Below are 15,744 nucleotides of genomic sequence, written 5' to 3' on the forward strand. Positions count from 1 at the left end.
CCACAAACGTTGGAAGATTAACGATTTTACCTTCGTCATATGCTGGCAGTCCCCGTCATATGCATGAATATGCTCAAGATGCTATTGCGTATGTTCGTCTCTATGGTCGTCCAGATTTATTTATTACATTTACATGTAATCAATCTTGGGACGAGATACTGCAGCTTTTACTTCAAGGACAATCGGCGGTTCTTAGACATGACATTACGGCCCGTGCCTTCCGGCAAAAGTTGAAATCACTGATAAACTACATAGTAAAGCTAGAAGTGTTTGGGTCAGTGCGATGCTGGATGTACTCAGTGGTATGCAAAAACGAGGTTTGCCACACGCACATATACTAATCTGGCTACATTATAAAAGTACTTCTAACGAAATTGATGATGTAATTTCCGCTGAAATACCTCATGAAAATGTCGATAAGGGGTTATATGATATTGTTGTAAAAAATATGATACATGGACCTTGCGGTGCGCTGAACGAAAATTTACCATGCATGTCCAAAGGAAGGTGCACAAAGCAATATCCTCGACTTTTAGTATCAAACACAATTACTGGCAATGATGGTTACCCTCAATATAGAAGAAGATTTACTGAAGATGGCGGTAAAACAGCAATAATAAAGAAGCGTAACAGTACCATCATCGAAGTAGATAACCAGTGGGTTGTTCCATATTCCCCATTATTATCAAAAACATTTAATGCACACATAAACGTTGAATACTGTAATTCCGTAAAGGCAATCAAATACATATGTAAATACGTCAACAAAGGCAGTGACGTGGCAGTTTTTGGCTTGCAGTCCGAAATCAAAGATATCGATGAAATCGTACAATATCAGGTTGGAAGATACATAAGCAGTAACGAAGCTGTTTGGTGAATTCTTTCATTTCCGATACATTTCCATACATTTCCGATACAAAATTAACAGCTTTTTTTCGCTTTGCAAAAATGATTCTTTTGCAAAAAAACTGCTGTATACTGAAGTGCCTTCGTATTACACGTGGAATACTAAAAATAAAGTATTTGAACGTCGAAAACAGGGTAAGTCAGTCGACGGCCAACCTACCATCTTCAAAGATACCACGATAGGAAGACTCTACACCGTTCACCCCAATCAACATGAATGCTTCTTTTTCCGCCTGCTTTTGGTGAATGTACCCGGTCCGACGTCCTTTGAGTATTTGAGAACTGTAAACGGTACTATACATGACACTTATCGTAGTGCATGCCAAGCTCATTTAAGCTACATTATAACAATATGGTAAGAAACATAAGTTTCTTATCTTTGAAAGAACTAAAACCTGACTGACCTACCGTGACAAAATCAAAGAATAAAATATTATATATAAAAAAAAAATGTTCTATGGCTAGTAGAATGAGAAAGAAGAACAATCACATAAATAATAGAATGAAAAAGAAGAACAATCACATAAATAATTAAAAAAATATATTTTCCTTTTATTTCGTCCTTTTTTATTTATTTCGGTTATTTCGTTCATCTTTTTTCTTGACTCTTTGTTTTTCAGGATTTTCATCTTTGATTTATTTTGTTCGTGTAATTTATCTCTTTATTCGTTGTTTAATTTCCTCCTCCCTCCAGAAAGGTCTGCGTAAGTTATTCACGTATTTAATTACGTCATGCCTTATTTTACCGAAAGCAACGTGTCGTGTTAAAGTTTCTTTTTCTCTTCCTTTGTCTCTTTTGACAGTAAAATATCACCCGAAAAAAGTCGAATTTTAATTAGTACTAAATTTAATTAAGTTATTATCAATTTTTATTAAATTGAATAATTCTAAAAGTATTAAAATTGGAATTTAAGATCTAAGTCTAAGCTTATGTAGATCCTATCTTAAAAATTCTGGAGGTAGGCATTCTCTTTTGTTTCTGCACAATTTTTTTTTGTAATTTTGTGTTTTATTTCTAAGGCTTGGAATTGCGTACGCACGGCTGGGGAAATTACCTCCCCTGAAATATGTTAAATTGTATAATATCAAGATTTTTTGTATTGTTTGTATAATTTACCTGTTTATTCCGTTTTTTTTTCAAATCCCTTGAAACTATGAACATATAATAAAATTAAAATACTGTATTAAATATTAAGATATTGTTATAATATTACTATATTATTATGTTACTATATTATAATATATTACTCCCTCTTTCCAAATGAATCTACGTAATTTACTTGCGCCCGTAACTAATTTTCAACTTATTTTTAATCTAAAAACCCTGCATATCAAAATTAATTTAACTGAATTTGTTAGACAAAGAGAACTGAATAAGAATTTCAGTTAAAGAGGTACGTATTCTACAATTTATGTATATTATTTGCATCATTTATATAAACTTACATCATTTGTTACAATAGTCTCAGATCTAAATATGCTTAAAAATTAGGAAAATTGTTTTTTTTTTCAACGATTTTTAACTAATTTTCCACTTATTTTTAATCTAAAAACCCTGCATATCAAAATTAATTTAACTGAATTGGTTAGACGAAGAGAACTGAATAAGAATTTCAGTTATAGAGGTACGTATTCTACAATTTTTGTATATTATTTGCATCATTTATATAAACTTACATCATTTGTTACAATAGTCTCAGATCTAAATATGCTTAAAAATTAGGAAAATTGTTTTTTTTTTCAACGATTTTTAACTAATTTTCAACTTATTTTTAAAAACCCTGCATATCAAAATTAATTTAACTGAATTTGTTAGACAAAGAGAACTGAATAAGAATTTCAGTTAAAGAGGTACGTATTCTACAATTTATGTATATTATTTGCATCATTTATATAAACTTACATCATTTGTTACAATAGTCTCAGTTCTAAATATGCTTAAAAATTAGGAAAATTGTTTTTTTTTCAACGATTTTTCACTAATTTTCAACTTATTTTTAATCTAAAAACCCTGCATATCAAAATTAATTTAACTGAATTGGTTAGACGAAGAGAACTGAATAAGAATTTCAGTTAAAGAGGTACGTATTCTACAATTTCTGTATATTATTTGCATCATTTACATCATTTATATAAACTTACATCATTTGGTACTATAGTCTCAGATCTAAATATGCTTAAAAATTAGGAAAATTGTTTTTTTTTTAAACAAATTTGTCAGGGCAAGTCTTTTAAAGCCCATGATGGTGTCTAAAGAAGCTGCTCTTTCTGGTTGTTATATATTTAGCAATTGAAAGTCTAACAATTGATAAATTGCTAACAGTAAAAATCTAAAAATGCTGCTAAGTTGCTAACAATAAAAATTTACAATAAAGTAATATAACATTTTTTGCTTTTCTTCCTGTTTTTTTTTCTGTTCTTGGAATGCAAGATTTTTCAACGAGCTCTATTTGCAGTTACATTTTTATCGACATCTGTCCTGTCCAATTCCCGTTTTTTTTTTACCTTTTTTAGTCAAATTATGAGAATTATATGAGCAGATTGTATTCAGCTAGTTACGCACATTGTGTGCATAATGTGCAAATGTAGTATGCAAGTTGTGCTAAGTTAGTTAGTTTTTCAGATTGTGATTAAGAAGTCATGCATAATAAGGTGAAAATATGTTACCGTTTCTACTGTTTCTCCCTATACTTAGTTTCTGAGGTTGAGAAACTAATGATGGGAAGAATACTGCTCTTTACTTGGAGTTAACTAACGTAAACATACTGATAGTATGTACTATATAGTATGTTTACTAACTGATGTTTCCTTGGTGGTCCTTCTTTGTTGCGTTTTCAATAAAACAAATAGGTTCTTTCTGCGTTTACCCAAAATATGTCGGGGCAAATCTTTTGTGGCAAATCTTTTAAAGCCCATGATTGGTGGCTACAGTAGTTGTTCTTTCAGGCTATTATGTATCATACAGTTCGTCAGAGTTGCCTTTTTTTGGCTGTTAAATTTTTTAGAAATTGAAAATCGGGATCGTTGAATGTTCAGTTGTTGGTAATTTATCTGCAATCTGTTTTACTCGTTTTGAATTAGGAAAAATCTGAAATCCTATGCTTTACTATTAATAAATTATTGCGTTGTCAATAAAGCAGATGACTTCTTTGTGTATTTGCGACTAGGAAATCGACTCAGGAAACCTTAAATTACCAAAGGCATCAAAATATTTTTTGCCCCTTGATTCATCTTAGGTCTATTCTTGCCTGAAAACTCCGGTTTCTAAATTATTTTTTTTTTCTGGCTGTTTCAAAATTATGAATTTTTCTAGGGCAGTACCCACATTTTATCAGTAATCTCATTGTAAACCGTGAAAATAAATAAGCAAAACTAATTAGTTAAATTTGACAATGTTTTCAGGAAAATAAAATCAAGAATAAAAATAAAATAAAGATGTAAACTAACTATTTTTATCAATGTTGCCATATTTAGCCCTGAAAATGAATTGGCAAAACCGATTATTTGAATTTGATAACGCTTTTGTCATAGTGTGCAATTGTCTCAAATCCATTCATTTACCGAGCCAGAATTATGATACTACTTAGATCTATAAATATCCAGAAAATTATCCCTTTTCAGCGGTTTTTCACTAATTTTCAACTTATTTCTAATCTAAAAAACCCTGCATACTGAAATTCAAAAACTGAATTCTGTGGAACTGAACCATTGTTTGAGCTATAGAGGCATAATAGAATTTGTGTCTTTCACTGATAAGTTTAAAAATTACCAAGGACTTTTAAAGTGATGCTTTAAAAGTCCTTGGTAATTTTCTTCCATCCTTGCTAATTTTTGTTCAGGTAATTTTCGTCAATGGTAATTTTTGTTAGATTTCGTCTCCGCTATTAAGTATTCTAGTCTTATATCAGTAATTTGAATTAATTTTGATTATTGAAGCTCTTCTGAATCATGAAAATTCGGAATTATTGTGGTTTTTTCCAAACACATTGTTGCTGTGTTAATCCAGGCATTTGTTATTTTCGGCATTTGTCCCCAAAAGGTTGGCTTAGATAGCCCTAATAGTTTGGCCTTTTGGTTATTACTCTCAGCAGTTTCAGGGATATTACCTTCGTTATATTTGGCTATTAACCAGGTATTCGTTGTGTTACGTCACACCATTATTTTCAGAGCTCGAGATTAATTATTGGCTTTCAGTTACGGACACTTACCGATTGAATAGGCAGAGATTTGTCTTCAAACTTTTTTTAAAAGTCAGTTTTTAAGATTTTGTTTTCTCCACGGAGGAAACTTTTTGGCTCTTAGATAAGCAATTTGAATTAATCTGAATTATTCAGATTATACAGAAAATGAAGAATCATTCTAAATTATGGATAATCTGAAAATTAATTGCTGGGGTATCAACAAAGCTAATCACTATTTTCGGGATTTGTTCCCTAGAAGGTCAACTCATATAGCCTTAAAAGTTTAACCTTCTGGTTTTGACTCTCAGCAATTTTTGGGATATTTCTTCAGGGAAATTTGGGATATTTGGGGGATCCTTCAGGTACTCGTTGTATAATGTCACGCTATTACTTTCACCGCTCAAGATTAGTGATTGGATAGGAATTCTTAAAAGTTAGTGATTGTGCAGGCAAATGTCTGTCTTTAAACTTTTTTTTCAAACTTAATTTTCGGGATATTTCTTTTCCACAGAAGATGGTTTTGACTTTTAGATCAATAATTTAAACAGCTAAATTATGCAGAATGTATTCAAAACTTATTATTTTGATTACAGTTTCGAATTAATCTATCTTCTATTAATATTTTCACAATTATCTGCTAATTTCTACTTCATTTCAATATTGAATTTCAGGTATTATGCCTTCACTTGAAGAGATTTCGATGGACAAATTATTTACGAACAAAGATTGATGTTCAAATTGAATTTCCTCTAACTGGCCTTGACATGTCGCGCTATGTTCCTCCAGACATACGTCAAAATAGCCCCTGTGATTCAGTCGATTCTAACCTCTTTGACCTGGCAGCTGTTGTAGTGCATCATGGCTCAGGGTAAGTTTTTTTTCTTCTTTTACTTTTTACCCCCAGATTTCTGCAGGTATGTTTTTAGAGCTAGGACGACTCTGACTGAGCTTACAGAGTCACACCAGTGACCCTTGGTCCAAAGGTAATAATCAGCGACACTAGGACTCGAACCCCTCTTCTCAGGATTTCAATTTCAATGCCTAACCACTCGGCAAGGCTCTCGCTTTTGTAGTGATTCAGTACGAATCGATGCCAAGTGCTACCATGGTCAAAATTTGTTCCCTTAGCTCGATCTTCTCAAAATAGTAAATATTTTACTTTATATTTAGTAACAAACATCACTCAAGGGGGAACTTATTCAGGCAGGAAACTGAGTGCAAGAACAGGAGAAAACATTTCTGGAGTGAGGGGATTCAGGAGGATGTAGTCCAAGGAAATCAGTGCGTAGACGCAGCCAAGAACTCGGAATGACGAGGGAGTCATTGCGGCGTGTTTTTACGTTTGATCTGCATCTATACCCATACAAGATCCAAATAAAGCAAAAACTAACTAATGCTGACAAGAAAAAGTGAGTAACAATGGTTGAATAGTTCTGTAACGTGCTTCAAAATGAGGAAAACTTTCTTGAGAACTTCTGGTTCTCAGACGAAGCCCGTTCTTTTGCTTTTCGGGCACGTCGATAGCAAAAACAATGTTTTTTGGGGTTCGGAGGCTCCAGACAAAGGGCTTGAAAGGCCGTTTCATTCCGTTAAATGTACCGCCTGGGTGGCCATGAGCAAGCATGGGATCATCGGGCCTTTTTGGTTCGAAGATGACGGCCGGTCTCAGAGAGTCAACAAGGAGCGCTACATAGCTGTTCTGAACAAGTACTGGGCGTCGCTGGGCTGCCGGAAAGGGGTCGTTAGAGCTTCACAATAGTTTTAGCAAAATGGAGCCAAACTTCATACAGCCAACGAAACCATTGCTTGGCTAAGGTAGAGGCTCGAAGAGAGACTCATAACCAGAAGATGCGATGAGGAAAGTGCTCAGCACTCACCAGATATTAACCCCCCAGTTTTTTATCTGTGAGTTTTCCTGAAAGACAATGTATACTTGGGAAATCCACAAACAATTAAACTGTAAATTGCCATCGCAGCAAAAATAAGAGCCATCCCGAAAGAGGAGTGTGTAAAAGTGATTGAGAACTTTGTCAGACGAGTACAAGATTGCAACGAAAAGGTGGACACTTGGGAAAGCCTTAAATTATTATATATATGTATATATAATATTATATATTTTATGTTAAATATATAAATTATTATAATTATTGGGAAAGCCATTGATTAAAAATTGACAGAAATGCCTGAAACTCTGGTGAATGGTTTTCATAAACTACATAATAATATGACCGTAATTTGGTCATATTATATAGCCATATATGTGGCCGTAGTGGCCGTAATTTGAATAAATAGCTTTTTAATCAAAGTCACAATTGAAATTTTCATGGTTACACATTTTTTGGGTCATCCAGTATTTCAAATATCAAATGATGCACTGGTAAGTCTTGGTCCATTTCGTCACCTTATCCGCCTTTTCTCGCAATTAGGGTAATTTTCTCATGTTTCTGGTTCTTTTGATGTTTTTGTTTCTTTCATGATTTTGTGTTGGTTGATCATTTTTAGGTGTATTTTGATCAAGGGCGTATCCGAGATTTTCTTCAGAAGAGGTCCTACAAATTATATATATATATATATATATATATATATATATATATATATATATATATATATATATATATATATATATATATATATATATTTTAACGCATCAAACAAATCAGACTCTTTTGGGGGGTGGGGTGGTTGAACCCCGTAACTTTCCACTTTCTGGATACGGCCTTGCTTGTGATAATCTTCTTTTTTTTTATTATTACTCCGCTTTTGTAATATAGTGGGTAAAAATTAACTGTTGTTGTTATTATGATATTTGTTTTTAATGCATGCTCTACAAACTCTGATTAATTTTATATGTATTCTTCTGATAATATTTACTGATATTTCTTCTCAGGACTGGCTCTGGACATTACACTGCTTTTGCCAGCCACGATGGAAACTGGTATCATTTTAATGACAGCACCGTTAAGCAAACTGATGAAGAAACAGTGGCTAAGTGTAAAGCCTATATTTTATTTTATGTTCGCCGGGAATTTCAAATACCTTGAAACGTGACCCTTAGTGAAAAAAAAAAAATATAGAATAGTGCTCTCATGGAAATGATTATCTGTAATTCCTTTTTTTTTATTGTAATTGAGCTATGTATTTCTTCAAATTGCCCTCTTCTGTGTTAATATTTTACATCTTTTTTTTATACAAATTTTGAATGTCCAATATTATTGAGTTCGTCTTGTATTCTGGCATTTAAGACCTAAGAGGATTTCTCCGAACCCTTTTTGGTTTTGATTCTGTGTTTTTTTTGTTCTTATTCTTATTCTTCAAGAAATTCTTATTACTATTACTTATTACTTATTCTTATTATTATAAACTATTCTTATTCTTCAAGAAAGAAGATTATAGCAAATATTTTTGTCTTGACACTGTTTGGTTTTTTTTTAGCCTTATTGGCTAAAATGTTTAAAAATGTTTGAAGGGCTTTGAAGAGCTAAAATTGTGTTCAAAACATAACAGCATGAAATTTGTCAACTTTTAGAAATGTAACAAAATAACTTTATCCTTTACATTCTTTGAAAGTGTGTATATAATTTTTTTTTATTTATTATTTTTTATTTATTTCTTATTATTTTTGTTAATTTTTTTTGCACAGAGAAAAGGGTTTCTACTATACACACGTTCTTTGGATGTTGACAGAGAAAAGGAGTTTTTTGAAGTTATTATTATTATATATTTTTTCATATTGTCTGATTTATGAGCTAACCAATCTATCAGATCTAAGTCTCTAGTTTTTCTGTCTGTGTTAATAGTTGTCATAATATAACGTTAATTAGTAAATCATAAAACGTTATCATCATAAAAACGTTAATTGGAGGATGTTTATTGAATCGTCACTATTTATTTTCCTTGAAATCGAGTAGTAAAAAATTTCGAAAATGGTCCACAAATTAAACAAGGCAACTATATACGAAAAAGCACAATAAGTCTGAAAAGAATAACTAAAGGGAATGCATAAATTAAAAATAAGAAAAATAACTGCAAGGGATGGATAAATTAAAAACGGAAAAAAATAAAGAGCTTTTATTACCTTCCAAAATAACGAAATGATTCTGGATATAGGATATTTTTAAGTCTATGGTAAAAGCCATTAGTTTAATTGCTAATTATATTCAATGCTTTTGGATAGTGTTTGGTTTTTGGAGGGTTTTGGATATATTTTTGAAGGTTTTCAATGGTAATAGAAAGTCTAAAGTTCAACTAATTTTTGACATTAAAGCACCTCCATAAATGAAAATCCTAGGCTTAGTTTAACTGTCCCCTGAAAAGCTTTTTTCCGGTGGGTTTCTTTTTCCGAAATGTTGTTTTCTGGAAGATTGGGCATAGGGAAACTGGAACCATGATACATAATATAAATGCATTTTAAAGCCAAAAATATAATTATTATAAAATATAATAATAATTTCTAGACACTTGGCTATTCTAAAGATAAAATGTGGGAATGTACAATATAAGACGCCTGGAAGTGTCTGCGCAGTTTTTACCGGTTCAAGCAATGCCCCGATACATCCCCCTCGTTTTTTGCAAAGCGGGCAAGTATAACTGTCTTTGTCGCAACTTCTCTTTTGAGAACCGTTGAAATCTTACGCTAATTCGAAGGCAATGAGCTCTGAGCTGTATCCACAAAATAAGATATCTTGCACGTAAATTTAGCTTAAGGTAGAAATCTAAGACCATAACTATTAAACGAAAGTATAATAGTTCAAAATAGGGATGAACCTTATAATCGACAGTGAACAGATATAGAATTTTTAACTGGATATTTCGAACACATATACAGTGTTCATCATCAGTAGTAAAATTAAAAAGGATCAGTTTATTTCGAACACTGTACAGATGTTCGAAATATCCAGTTAAAAATTTAATATCTGTTCACTGTCGATTAAAAGGTTTCATCCAAATTTTGAACTGTTATACTTTCGTCATGGAAAGGGAATGTGGTCTTCGAAGTTATCTATAACTACTTCAACTTAAGTAGAAAGCTTAAGTAGCCATAACATTTTAAGCCCATAAACTACCTAAAGCTCGTTATAGAGTTCGTACATTACTTTTTATTCAGTGTTAAACGTATTAGTGATAAATCATTAAAGTATCAATGTATATTGACTCTTTAAATCAGAACGAACTAATATCGATCTTAAATGGCCAATATTTGTATGGAAGGATAATAGATAGACATATCTATTAACATATGAATTAGCATCATTTGTATACAATCCTAGTGAGGGGGGATTAATGCCAGAATTGCCTCTCAGTCAACTAGACTATCTGTCTAGGCTTTTTCTACAATTAGCCATGACTTGATTCCTACAACTATTCGATTTTAGTTCAAAAATCAACAGAAGATTTGTCGAATTTTTCTTTTTTTGCTTTGAAACATCCGCTTTGTTAAGGCGAAATTTAGCTTCTTCTCTTTTTCAAATGCTTGAAAAGCCTTCTTGTTGCCCTGTAAAAATGACGAAATACTTAATGCACTCGGATTTGCATTTGACCTTTTATTTTTTAGTTTTAGCTTTTTCGGAAACATCAAGGTATATGACCTTCTAAACTAGAACTAACGAAAGATGATCTTTACTGGACAAGCCGAATTTTTGCCGAAAAAAGATCGAATCTTCTTTTTCTTACATTTTCGAATGCCATCTGTTTAATCCACAGAAAATGGTAATATATTTAGCGCACTCAAATTTGAATTTCTTACATAATTCTGTTTTTTGTTTTTTTCATAAGCTTCAATAAAGTTGACTTTTAAAATCATAATTAAAATCAATCTTTCCTGCCAATACGAACAGTGTTATATTTTGCTTTGCTCATTTTTGTTTTCAATGTTATTTTTTTTATATGCGTCAACATTTCTGACCTTTAAAATCATAACTAATTAAAATTGATCTTTTCCGCCAATATGAATAATGTCAAATTTTGCTTTGCTGGTTTTTTCTATGTTTTGGGAATTAATTATATTATGTTGTTGATCAAGTTATACGTAATTTGATTAAATAGGGTTACAGATAAACATAGAGTGCATTGAAAAATAATGTCTGACAATAAATTTCTTATTTGGACTGCTTTTGTTCATAATTTAGTTAAATCAGATACGCACATAGGATTTTATTTTGTAATAAACATATAATTAAATATACGATAATGCGGGAGATTTTAATTAAGAAACAGAACTTTGAGTAATTATTAGTCATGTATATTTTGGCTTCCTACCAAATCAATGGAAAAGAAAGGAAACAGATTTTTTCTTATCAAATAAAATGTTAAAAGATATAAAATATTATTAAACAATTTGATATTAAAAAAATTAGCTAAAAAGAAACAGAAAAATTTGTAAAAAATCACTTTTAACAGAAAAGAAACGGTTCGGCAAAAAACTATGTGGAAAAAAAAGCTATCAAATAATTTTTTCATTTGGATTCCTTTTCTTTTATTTCTTTATTAATAAATTTCCTTTGAATTCTTTTGTTTGTCTTCTCAATTGGACTCCTGTTTTGTATCAAGTCTTTATCAATGATTAAAAAGACAAACTAAAAAAAAACTAGCGCTATGCAAAAATATTTTTCTGAAAAAAAAACTAGATTTGCAAAAACAGCTAGTCTGCAAATAAATTCCTCATTTGGCCCTATTTTATTTAACTTCTCAGTTGCGGAAAAAGAGAAACAGGAAAGACCCGTAAATTGAAAAAAAAAGACTTGTTTTGCAAAAATCTTGTTTGCTAAAACAAGATCTGTAAAAAAAAGACTGGAAATAAGCCTCTCATTTAGACTAAAGGCAAAAGGTAAAGGATACGGCATTAGACTTTACAGTCCGTACCGGCGGTGCTGATTTCCTTTTCTTGGTCTTTCATCCAGGAAGTGCAATGGGGGGTTGGGGGCCTGCCATCCTGTGCTTTCGCACACCCTTCCTGTTTACCTTCCTGCAATTTTCATTTATATTTTTCTCTTTTCCCTGGCCACTTTTTGTGGAAGGATGGTCGTATAAACTTCGCAGGGAGGTCATGTGAGAGGAAATTCAGAGTTATAATGCCTTTTTAAGATTCAAAGAGGATTGGTGGGTAGCTTGTCCCAATTCCACGCCCATTTTCGCTGCCAAACCCGTCCAATTAAAATTCAGGATAATAATTTTGGTCGAGTCTGTTAACGGCCTCTAGGGAAGATAAAACTCCTAAAAGGTTATGGGGCAAGGGCTCTAAGTTATGCAAGTTGCCAATTGTTTACATGAAGCTTTTAGATTGGGAAAATGTGTCATGTTGGCTTTTGTGTCACCAGAAATGCTAGCAGTATTGAGGCAGAACTTTCAGAAAATATTAAGGGGTGCTTTAAACTACTTAAAAATATGGAAAGGGTATATCAGCAATTTCTCAGCTACGGCTTTCAGGTCATATTGAGGGGATTTTGAATTAACCAAATGGCACTTGCCATTTGATTACTATGATTATGACTACTATTATCTCTACTGCTATGACTAATATGACTGTTACTTTTACTTGGATCTAATACGGGACTAATGCGACTATATTTGACTGCTTTTGACTTTGGTCGGATTGACCAGATTCCTTCAAATACACTCATAGGTCCTGAGTTGACAAATATCACATCTCCATCAGTCTCCCACGTTCAAAATGTTAGTGAGGAGGGAAGAATTCTTACTCAACAAAATGGTATCGGGTCCGAGACTTCAGCCCTGTGTACTATAAATTCTATTAGATTTTACGAAAAATTAAGCTAGAAAAAACGGGATTTAATTTCAAAAAGCATTGAACAAAAAATAAAAACAAAACAATATTTTAATTGAAAAATATTCCCAATATTTCGGCCCCGCGTCCGGGATCTTTTCTCATCAAAAAAGCGAAAAGAACGAAAAAAATATTTAAAAAAAATATCATATTCGATAAAACACGACGAAGAAAATATACGAATAAATAAGACGACTTCACACTATAAACAAACTTCCAGCACTGATGATACAACATAAAAAAAAACAAAGCGAATGTCTATAGTGAAACCATGGGTCACTCTCCTCTCATCATTCAGTCTATATAATCTTCAAAATTGTAAGAAGTCAGTGTCTTTTGTTTTTAATTTTTTTCCTTTTTTATTAAAAAAAACTTCATACGTAGAAGTAATATCCCCTTAATAATTTTTATGACACATATAGCCACTACTCTTCTTTTTTTTTTTAATGATTTAACATCATGAAGAAGTCTAATGGTGAATCCCTCAAGACGTGGCTGTTATTTACTTTCTTCAAGGCGCAGATTCTTGTTACGTAAAGGGGAATGTTTTCTGAAAGATGCAGGTCTCTGTTGTATCATAGACATTGTTTTTTCTTTGATTGTTTTAATTTCTGCAAGGGCTATTACTCTTCAAGACGTTTCAAGAATTTTCAATACGTTTTTAAGATATTTATCTTCAAGACATTTTTATGAAAGTTCAAAAAGTTTTAAAGACGTTTTTTTTAAGACTTTTCAAGACGTTTTCTAAAACATTTTTTTTAACACCTTTTTCGAGACGTTTTTAAGACATTTTTCTTCAGGACCTTTTTCAAGACGCGTTAAGATTTTTTAAAGAAATTTTTGTTCAAGACTTTTCAAAGACATTTTTCTTTAGTACCTCTCAAGACATTTTTCAAGACAATTCAGGATGTTATTATGACTTTTTTCTTCAATGCGTGTTTTTAAGACATTGCAAGACGTTTTTAAGACATTTTTCTTCAAGATTTCTTTGGTTCTTACATAATACAGAATTTCTACCTGTTTTAAGGATGACGTAATCTTGCATGACTTGTTTCTTCAGGGGCCAGTAGGGAATCCTTGCTTGTAACTGAGGGGGGCTTACGCATGGGTTGCTACGTAATGACGATGCACACATGGGATGTTTCATATTACTTTAAGAGATTTCATTTTCTTTCAGTGTTTCTTTTCTTTTTTTTTCTCAGGGAATCTTTATAATCCGAAGATTTTGTTCGCACTAGTTTCCGAAAGAGACTCCCCCTCAACGGAATGAAGTGCTAAAAGCTGGACCAAGAAACCCTTTCCAATATTATTACTTGGGGAATATTTTCTAACGGAAACGTTTCGATGGAGCTGTGAAATACATGTTCCATATGTGTGCATTAATTTACATATAGGTGAGAACTAGACTTCGGCTACATATGTGCACCTGGGTGTTACCTTACCTTACCTTAGACCTTAGATCCTCCAGAGCCAGGGGTGGCTCATAGGGCGTCTACGAAACCTCGCCAGACATCTCGGAGCTGAGCTGCAGCCATGAACAGCGTTGGGTGTTACAGCGTTAATAATTTTCTAACTTGACATAGACAGGTCAAGCTAGCCATTGAGTCAGTGAGATGATACATAGTATTGGGTTTAGATATTTCATTGCGTAAATCGTTGCATATTGAAGATTCTTCTTCGAACAAGAAATAAAAAAAAATGGAGGTTTTTTGTACATTCAAGTTTTATTAATAAAAACAAATTTAAAAGTAGTATTAAAAGAATTCATTCTTAGGACACTGAAATCAATATTATACAGGTAGGAGGGAGATATTTTCAACTAGAAAGTCGTTCAATCGGGAATTATCAACATAAATGCTGAGCAATTTGCCTTAAGTCTATCCACAACATCAAAAATATAATGCTGCATGAAAACAATTATTTTTAACCAGTTCAGTTCATTCGGGTTTATTAAAGAAAAATTATAACAGTGATAACATGCATAATCTCTCATCTCTATGCAAAAACTGCATGCTGAGTCCCATATCACCTCAAAAATAAACACGCATTATGGCTCTCCCTCCACTTCTCGATACAACCATGGCCCCTACCAAAAACATCCTTACAAGTCCCCACCTCTTCATCCAGCAGCAAACGACTCCAACCCCCACAAAAAAACTCAATAGTAACTAAATTCACTTTTCTAATTAGATTCTTTATTCAAATTAAACTAATTCAAAACAAGATTTTTTATTTTCTTTTTGAAATAACCAAGGGAGCTCCTACCTCTCAGTTCTAGCGGTAGGGTATTGTAAGCCTTAGCACAGGCGATGTCAGGCGAAAAATCCGACCTCACTGTTGACGTATGTCGAATATGGATCAGTGCAGATAGTCTTGTAATTGGAAGACGCTGCTCGGATACCAAACGGAATAGATTCCTGAAAGGCGGTGGAAGCAAGCCGGAGAGGAATCTGAAAGCTAAAACCAAGGAAGAAAGCGCAAACAGCGATTTCAGTGAGAGATAATCTTCTGTGTGTTTGATGATCTTCAAGGCATTTTTGGACGGAATCCAGTTTTTTCAGATGGGACTTGAATGTCGATTGCCATACCATTGTGCAATACTGTAAATGGGGTCTAATGAGTGCATTGTAGAGAAGGTTAAGGGTTTTACGTGGGAATGTTTGCTTCAGTTTCTTCATGATACCTAGATTCCTTGAAAGCTTTAATTCTACAGCTGGGATGTGAGGAAGAAAAGAAAGGTTTTCATCTACTATTATTCCTAAATATTTTGCACATCCATTTACTGGTGGTTGAACCTTTCCACGAGACTTTACCATTCCTGTTATTTCTGGGTTGAGGGTTCCTACCCTAGAAAATAGTAGGATGCAAGATTTTTCT

At 32.7% G+C, this 15,744-nt stretch overlaps 1 protein-coding gene across 1 annotated transcript in view; it reads left to right on the plus strand.

The window, feature by feature from the left end:
* LOC136037756 (ubiquitin carboxyl-terminal hydrolase 3-like) overlaps positions 1-11,191 on the plus strand; it is a 70,008-nt gene extending 58,817 nt beyond the window's left edge. The window contains exons 9-10 of the mRNA XM_065720554.1: positions 5,759-5,955; positions 7,975-11,191. Coding sequence (XP_065576626.1) covers positions 5,759-5,955; positions 7,975-8,128 — 351 coding nt within the window. The 3' untranslated portion in view covers positions 8,129-11,191. The remainder of the gene's footprint in view (positions 1-5,758; positions 5,956-7,974) is intronic.
* The last annotated feature ends 4,553 nt before the right edge of the window (positions 11,192-15,744 follow it).

Source organism: Artemia franciscana, chromosome 17 (genome assembly GCF_032884065.1).
Source record: "Artemia franciscana chromosome 17, ASM3288406v1, whole genome shotgun sequence".
Taxonomy (NCBI): domain Eukaryota; kingdom Metazoa; phylum Arthropoda; class Branchiopoda; order Anostraca; family Artemiidae; genus Artemia; species Artemia franciscana.